Source organism: Thrips palmi, unplaced genomic scaffold, assembly GCF_012932325.1.
Source record: "Thrips palmi isolate BJ-2018 unplaced genomic scaffold, TpBJ-2018v1 HiC_scaffold_3, whole genome shotgun sequence".
NCBI classification, from domain to species: Eukaryota; Metazoa; Arthropoda; class Insecta; order Thysanoptera; family Thripidae; genus Thrips; species Thrips palmi.
The window spans coordinates 1,686,317-1,693,553 of record NW_023144630.1 but is presented as its reverse complement, the minus strand read 5'-3'; the positions used below and the strand labels follow the sequence as shown (position 1 = coordinate 1,693,553).

Here is a 7,237-nt window from a genome sequence, read left to right as displayed (position 1 = left end):
CTCCACAGTACTTGACGGTGGGGCCGTTGCCACTTTGCTACTCGAGGTTTCCCTAGGCAAGGCGTGCGACTTCCCCCGGGCATCTGGCCGATAGAAGAAGCCGACACATCGATAATGTGTGGCAAGCCAGTCTTCACCTCTCATCTCATTTTACATTGTAGAAATTCGTTTCATGATGTAGGAGGCAATGAAAAAACACCAGTTCAAAAGATTATTGGATAATTTATCTGTATTTAACATTTAAAAAATATTTAGAAAATAAATGCTCATATTCTTTACAACAATATTCGCATTTCAGCATTACATTTTATCTAAATCAAAGCCATGAGACCAGTCTCATGACAAAACAAACTACATTGAAAACAGCACTTATAGATGTACAGACCTGAGTGAGTAAAAAAATTCCTCATTTTTTCAAAATTGGAATTGTCACTAACTATAGGAATCTTCATAACAATAATTAAAATAGCCATTTACTAATGTGAACATGATTTGGGCTGCCTGCAGCTTCAAGGATACTTAAGGTCTTTTTATTTGCTTTGTGATGTCACAAACTGTGTAAGCTCCACCAAAAACTAGACCGGAATCAATTCAGATTAGAGATTATTTTTAACACTGGGTCAGCTAAGTGCCTGAATGTAGTGACCAAGTTGACCTGTGAAAATGAATCTTTATATACACATCATACACATATCACAGTACTCACAAATAATGAATTCATTGTCACATTAGGAAACTAATATCACACAACTCATTAGGCGTATACTTAAGTACTAGAAAAATAAACAATGAGCACCCTTAAAATACCCTTCTGAAAGATGTACAAAACATGTGCGGTAAAGTCCACAAAAATGCCTCCCAAGCCACAGCCGTAAAACATTGGTGGAAAAAAATTGAAATATATACCATGTCATGGACAAAGACAAAACAGAAATCTCATAAATAATTAAAAGTACTGTAGATATCACAAGACACAAGACAATAGTTAATTTCAGACAATTTTGGATATGGGATGAAACTGGTTGAAGGGAAACCCTGTATGCTAGGCAGACAATAAAAATTGCCACTTCCACATCATAAAGAATAGACACTTATAAACAGAACCAAAGTACAAGATATGATAACCAAAATCCATATCTTGAAACACTGACACACTTACAGTACACAGATAAAGACCACTTTAATATTTGATAACAACTCATTCATTAGTATATAATAGCATTGGAGATCTACTTGAAAAATTTTTAATTAAGATCTGCAAAGGAGTATGACATGGTTTGTTCTTAAATATTAAAAAGGTGTTTTAAAAGTCCTATTACAAATATTTTTGGTAAATGGTTGGTGAGGAATAAAGTCTCAAAACATTTACTATATTTCACTGTAAGATGATTCAAATTGCGCTGGTGGATTAGCATCCGACTTAGAGAGGCTCCTTGTCCTGCACACAACGAGTACGGCCAAAGACAAAGCACCCAAGACGCAAGATCCTCCACACACATATGCCAACACATTGCGGTAGTTGTCGCTGAAAAGAGGCAAAAGATGGAATTATTAATAACTAATGTTACTAAAGGAAAGTCATATAAAATACCTATGCAATGAATACTCACTTGAAGTATGCTTGTAATATGGCAATAGCAATACCATTACTCAATTTGTCTACAAAACTCATGGCACCATATACAAAGGCCCCTGTGTTAGTATCTTGTCCAATGAGGTCAGCAGTCAACCCCAAACTTGTCACAAGTTGGATGGAACTACTAGCACCTACAATGATTTAAGAAAAATTAGATTTATTTAAAAAGAAACCACAGAAAAAAAAGTTGCCAAGAAAATAGGAAAGAGAGGAGTTTAACCTACCCAACAAAACAGCAACAGCATAAACCTCATATGTTGTGTACAATTGTCCAGCACCAAGCCACACCCACACACATCCTCCGGCACCAATTAAACAGCCAACTAAATGCGCAATCTAGAAAAAAGAAATAATTCTTTACAGTAATGTCAGGGCAAGAGCATTTGAATTTTAAACACCTCAGAACTACCTCACCTTTCTACCTAGATACTTGTTCATTGGCCTCGTGACAAAAGATGTACAGAAGCTACTTAAAAACATAACAAGAGGTACAATAGCTAAACTTTCCGCACCAAGCCTCTGCTCACTAAGATACAGCGGAGTGTACACCTAAAAAGATTTCAAGACTGTCAGTTAGGCTGCAAAGTTGAAAATAACACACACACACACACACACACACACACTGCTTCTCGAGGAAGCACTTTAAAATACTAAATTACCTGACTGAGATTTGCAAAAAGCCTTGTACTCATATAAACTAAAGCAACCTGGTACAGTGCCACAGAACAAAGCTGCTCCTTGACAGTTTTCTGGCTATCTCCTTTACTAGGAACAGATGCTGTTGTACCATTGGCAGATGTCTGATCATCTTCTGCATCTGTTACTGGGGCCTCCTTCACAACAGCATGAAACAGTATTGAGCAAACAATACCAATGCCTAAACCAGATGCCACAACAATCTGAAAAGGTGTAAAGTAGCTGTAAGTGACATACGTAAGAGATGTGAACTAGAAGAAAAGAACCAAATAAACCAAGTCAAGTACCTGAAAGCTTGTGGTGTCCTCAGGCCCAATTTTCTCATCTCCCGTTGACAAATGGAAAGTTGCCCACGTTATTACATAAACAAGCACACTTGCTATCACAGTAAAGGTGTACCTGAAATTCAGAGTACAAAAAGATAAAGTGAAACTTGAACACTAAAAAAACAAAATTCATACTATTGACAAAAAACTTACCGGCAGGCAATGAGACCTGTTCGTGTATGCTGGTCAGGTGTCAGATCAGGTATTAATGATAAATGAGAAATTTGGACTGCTGCCCATCCAAACTGGAAAACAACTACAAATGCTCCAAAATATACTAGCTGGTCCCAATAGTCGCCCGGGGCATTGCGACAGCCAATACAGGGAGAGAAAAGGAATGGAAAGCTCACGAGCACGCAAATGGTTCCTGTCACAGAACAAGAAACAAAGATATTTCTGAAAACTGAATCATAAAAGAAATCTGATGAAACATCTAAGTCTTACATACCTATTAAATGCCAGGTTTTCCGACGACCATATCGGCAGAGCCAAAACTTGTCTCTTCGATCTGCTTGCAAACCAACAAATGGAGTGGACAAGGCATCAGCAATTTGGCCAATCAACATTACAATTCCTGCTACATGAGCTGGCCACCCCAAAACCATTTGAAAAAATACCAAAAGGTAGGTAAACCACATAGAAGCGCACACATCATTTTGAACGTGACCGACTGAGTAGCCAAGGCGCTGCAGCAGAGACAAGGCAGGGCGCGGTCGCTCCATGGTCAACGACGAACGGCAGTCTGAAACAGGCGAGGATGTCACATAAGCATGGACAATGTCCATTGGACATGACACATCAGTCTAACAACCAAGTATGTCAAGCTAGAATACCTAACCACGCACAAACTGACACCAACCAGTAAAAACTAGAGAATGAGGAACGCAAAAGAGGTCGAGTAGGAATCAAATCACAACTCAGCAGGATTCCCACGAATCCGATAACCAGTGAATCATAATCCTTGGCTCTAGCTGGCGAAGTTGGTTCATGGCAGAAGTCAGAAGCCGAGTGACACTATGACAGGGGCACTAATCCCACGAAGCTCCTGTCCTCAACTCACGCTGGGTCACTCGACAGTTATCAGTCTACAGATAACGCTTTTCCCGATCTGCTCATGGAGAAAGGGGCGAAATGCAGATAGGACATAATCCGTGTCTGCTCTGCTTCTGCTTCTGCTGCAGCTGGAGCAGCAAGAAGCGAGACAGAGACAGCAACAATAACAAAACCAACATCAACATTATCAACAACAACTACCGAGTGCTCCATGCTACGAGGCTATTCTGCAGTCGTATATGAGAAACTCGGCATAACGTGAGTCGGTTAACACGGCACGGCAGTCACGTGCAGGAAGATGCTATGCCTAGCTATGCCTGAACCCGAAGCGCTTGGAGAGCGGCGGCCTCGGCCAGGCGGCTTCGGCGGGGAAGGAAGGGCGATGGGAGGCTTCTCTGAAACTCCAGAGACGAAGTTGTCCAACCTATTGTAACCAAACCTAACGGGCTCGCAACAGATCTTTCGATACAATGTTGAAAGCTGTCAAAGCAAACAAATTCGCGGTACAAAGTATTCTCCGGTATGGCGTGTGGCTCCATGTCTCCAGCTTTGTACACCGCGAACTTCTCTTCACTTTGCAAAGAAATAGTGCGTAAGTTGCTCCAAAAACGCAACGTTGCGAAGATATGGTTTGTGAACTTCCAAAGCGATTTCTTTGAAAGTTCGAAAGTAATAGTTAACAAAGCAAAGAAAAATCTTTGTAACAGAGAGACCTTATACGGAGCGCGCGACGGGGGGGCGGGGAGGGGCGGGGGAGCGCCCGACCCATACCACCTCACTTGTGCCAGTGGTAAGTTACTAGTGTACTGTTGTGGACGGTTTCTTTTTGAAGTGAGCTTCTGAAGGAGTGCAGCAGAGAGGTTGTCCCGAGGAAAGATCCCATTTTTGACTCGGACGAGAAGCTTTACGAGTGGTTCACTGACCGGGTGATGCGCAACTTGCATTTTGTTTTCACAATGCACCCATCTTTTGAGGGCTTGAAAGATCGGGCTGCCACTTCTCCTGCCTTGTTCAATCGATGTGTGGTCAATTGATTTGGAGACTGGTCTGATGAAGCGCTGTTCCAGGTAAGTCATCATTTCAAGTCTTGGCTTGTTTTTTCTTCCAGTTTTCATGGCCCATTTTACTGACGTCCATTTAATTCTTGTTAGGTGGGCAAGGAGTTGACCAGTACCGTTGATCTGGATCGCCCGAGCTGGAAGGCGCCCGACTCCTTCCCATGTGTGCACACTGGACTGCCGGCCCAGCCCTCTCACCGTGAGGCAGTCTATGTCCATCAGACCCTCCTCGAAGCCAATGCGAGACTTGCCAAGCGAGGCAGCAGGACCATGGCCATCACTCCAAGGTGGGTTTTCAACAATTTTGTCTGTTTGGTGTGTCAAAAGGATGTGTAATAAATTGTCTTTCCTTTGATAGGCATTACCTGGACTTGCCCGATCATTTTGTCAAACTATACACTGAAAAGCGCTCAGATTTGGAAGAACAGCAACTTCATTTTAATGTTGGTCTGAAGAAAATTGTGGAGACTGTCTTACAAGTTGAAGAAATGCAAAAGTCTTTAGAAGTTAAATCTCAGGTACTAGCTCCTATCCTCATGAGCGCTTTTTCTCACTGTAGAAGTTAGCTTTCAATGCCATCAATTTGTCTTGTAGGTTACCCAATCGCTATGAAAGAACATTTTCTTGAAAGGATTAAAAACTTCAACACTGAGAACATGACGTAAGCGATTTTGGCTTTGCAATGTTTTTAGCATGTGCTTCCTCTATTCCTTTCCTTGCTTCTAGTTCTTAATTCCAAACATTGCTTTGTATTTTAATATATCAAAAACTTCTAACTTATCTACCTGGTTTACAATTTTTTTCTACTAACCTAACCTCCACCGCGCGCTCATGAAACACCCCACAATTCCCAGCTCTCTCCCTTGGTTCATCAAGTCTCTTTCATTCACAGTGGATGCCGTTGTTGGTGCTACTTCCTTTGGTTATTTGAGGCTAGATGAAATTAATTTTGTTGGTGAAAAGGTCCGGCTCCCGTTTCCGGGAAAAATAAATTGAAACAGGCCTTAGTCTGCGCTCGAGACATATATTGCAGTAAAAATATTATGTACAACAAAAATTAAAAATTCCTTAAGTTAAAACATCATCACATGAGCTGCCTTACCTATAAGTAATGGGGTGTGCTAATGATGTTGCTGAACAAGTGCTTTATGAAGGCTCTTTTTAGTGAGAAGATTTTGTCAATATATAGCCATTAATGTAGTATGTTTTTATCTTTTTTTTCAACATGGACAACAGACTTTCATATAAATATTCGTACCCTACCAAAATAAAGCATGAGTCAAGTGTGGGAACCCTGGAACCAAAACTCACAAAGAACCTAGCTTTAACTCAAAAAGTATTGTGAAGGTCAATGGACTCCATGTAGATATTTTTGTGACCCATGATGCAAATGGATAATATGTATAATTGAAATTAATGTAAAAACTGAAACTGAAATTTTACAGACCTTGATGGCAGTAAAGCAGAATTTGGTCATAAAGGTCATCCCCAAGGTAGTATATATGAGTTTGTTGCTCGAGTACATATGTCACATCAGGAATGGCTTACATCCAACATTGTGTACAAAACACGTTTTTTTTTTTGCCACATTTTAAGGCAGTTAGTTCCATCAGTTCATGGCCTTTTTCTTTGTGCTGTGAATATGACAACAGTAAAGTCATTGAAATGTTAAGATTTGTTAGTATTGGTTTTACACATGAAGAGGAAGCTTGCAAGTAGATCAAGTTGTTCTAATATTTCTGCTAAGCTTGCACTTCTGTATAAGTAAATTGGTACCAGTTACATTCATATGAAACTACTTTAGGGATGATGGTCCCATGCAGTTTTAACTAAGCTTTCAAAATAAGTCACAAAGGTAGTGTCCATGTTATTCACATTAAAACATAATTTTGTAATATCTGGAACAGTTTAGGACGGTAAACGTTATTAAACCATCAACACTTAAATAATATTAACATATCGTATAAGTATTGTACAGCATTCGAAAATAAATGAAGACTGCATCTGTGTTGCTACCATGGGCATGTGGCTTGATCAACCATAACTTCTACGACATATCACCACCTAGCTGCTGAGGATTTCTCCTCAATGAAGAACAAGAGGAATATCCCAAGAATGACTGGTGTGGACACAATAAATGTTTTCTCTTACACCAATTTGACATACTGTTGATTGTGATATGAAACTGCAACTGTTATTTTTAAAATAGAAATATGATCTGCCGTTATTTGGTCACAACATGTCAAAAGATCTACCCTGAAAGCAACAATCACTAATAATTTAAATGTAAGATTTATTTATCATTTTGTAGCATTGTTTGTATAGCCATCATTGATGAAAAAGTCGAGTTGATCAAACTACAGATCAACAAGACGTTGTGACTTTGACAATAATTAAGCAATATACAGGAGATATTAATAAATTTTGTAAAGAAAAGTAAATTTATGGTATGGTTATACAGTGACATC

At 39.8% G+C, this 7,237-nt stretch overlaps 3 protein-coding genes across 9 annotated transcripts in view; 1 reads left to right on the top strand and 2 right to left on the bottom strand.

The window, feature by feature from the left end:
- Positions 1-202: 202 nt before the first annotated feature.
- On the bottom strand, positions 203-3,874 carry LOC117648523 (major facilitator superfamily domain-containing protein 12-like). Of its 5 annotated transcripts, none has more exons than XM_034391030.1 (9): positions 3,492-3,874; positions 3,107-3,400; positions 2,812-3,025; positions 2,620-2,731; positions 2,296-2,535; positions 2,051-2,185; positions 1,861-1,972; positions 1,611-1,767; positions 203-1,525 (listed from the first exon to the last, which is right to left on the bottom strand). In XM_034391030.1, exons 2-9 carry the CDS (start codon positions 3,378-3,380, stop codon positions 1,369-1,371), a joined length of 1,401 nt encoding a protein of 466 aa, XP_034246921.1. In that variant the 5' UTR covers positions 3,381-3,400; positions 3,492-3,874; the 3' UTR covers positions 203-1,368. The 5 variants fall into 5 exon arrangements, with proteins under 5 accessions (XP_034246921.1, XP_034246924.1, XP_034246923.1 ...); XM_034391033.1 differs by having other exon boundaries at positions 3,497-3,874; XM_034391032.1 differs by having other exon boundaries at positions 3,504-3,874.
- A 611-nt stretch (positions 3,875-4,485) lies between these two features.
- LOC117648526 (dynein heavy chain, cytoplasmic-like) lies at positions 4,486-7,210 on the top strand. Of its 3 annotated transcripts, XM_034391039.1 has the most exons (5): positions 4,486-4,778; positions 4,863-5,056; positions 5,128-5,287; positions 5,364-5,430; positions 5,662-7,210. In XM_034391039.1, exons 2-4 carry the CDS (start codon positions 5,040-5,042, stop codon positions 5,379-5,381), a joined length of 195 nt encoding a protein of 64 aa, XP_034246930.1. In that variant the 5' UTR covers positions 4,486-4,778; positions 4,863-5,039; the 3' UTR covers positions 5,382-5,430; positions 5,662-7,210. The 3 variants fall into 3 exon arrangements, with proteins under 3 accessions (XP_034246930.1, XP_034246929.1, XP_034246928.1); XM_034391038.1 differs by lacking the exon at positions 5,662-7,210 and having other exon boundaries at positions 5,364-5,549; XM_034391037.1 differs by lacking the exon at positions 5,662-7,210 and having other exon boundaries at positions 5,128-5,549.
- The window catches only part of LOC117648395 (transient receptor potential-gamma protein), a 32,896-nt gene continuing 32,228 nt past the window's right edge, over positions 6,570-7,237 (bottom strand). The window contains exon 22 of the mRNA XM_034390903.1: positions 6,570-6,667. Within this exon, the coding sequence (XP_034246794.1) occupies positions 6,570-6,667 (98 nt within the window). The remainder of the gene's footprint in view (positions 6,668-7,237) is intronic.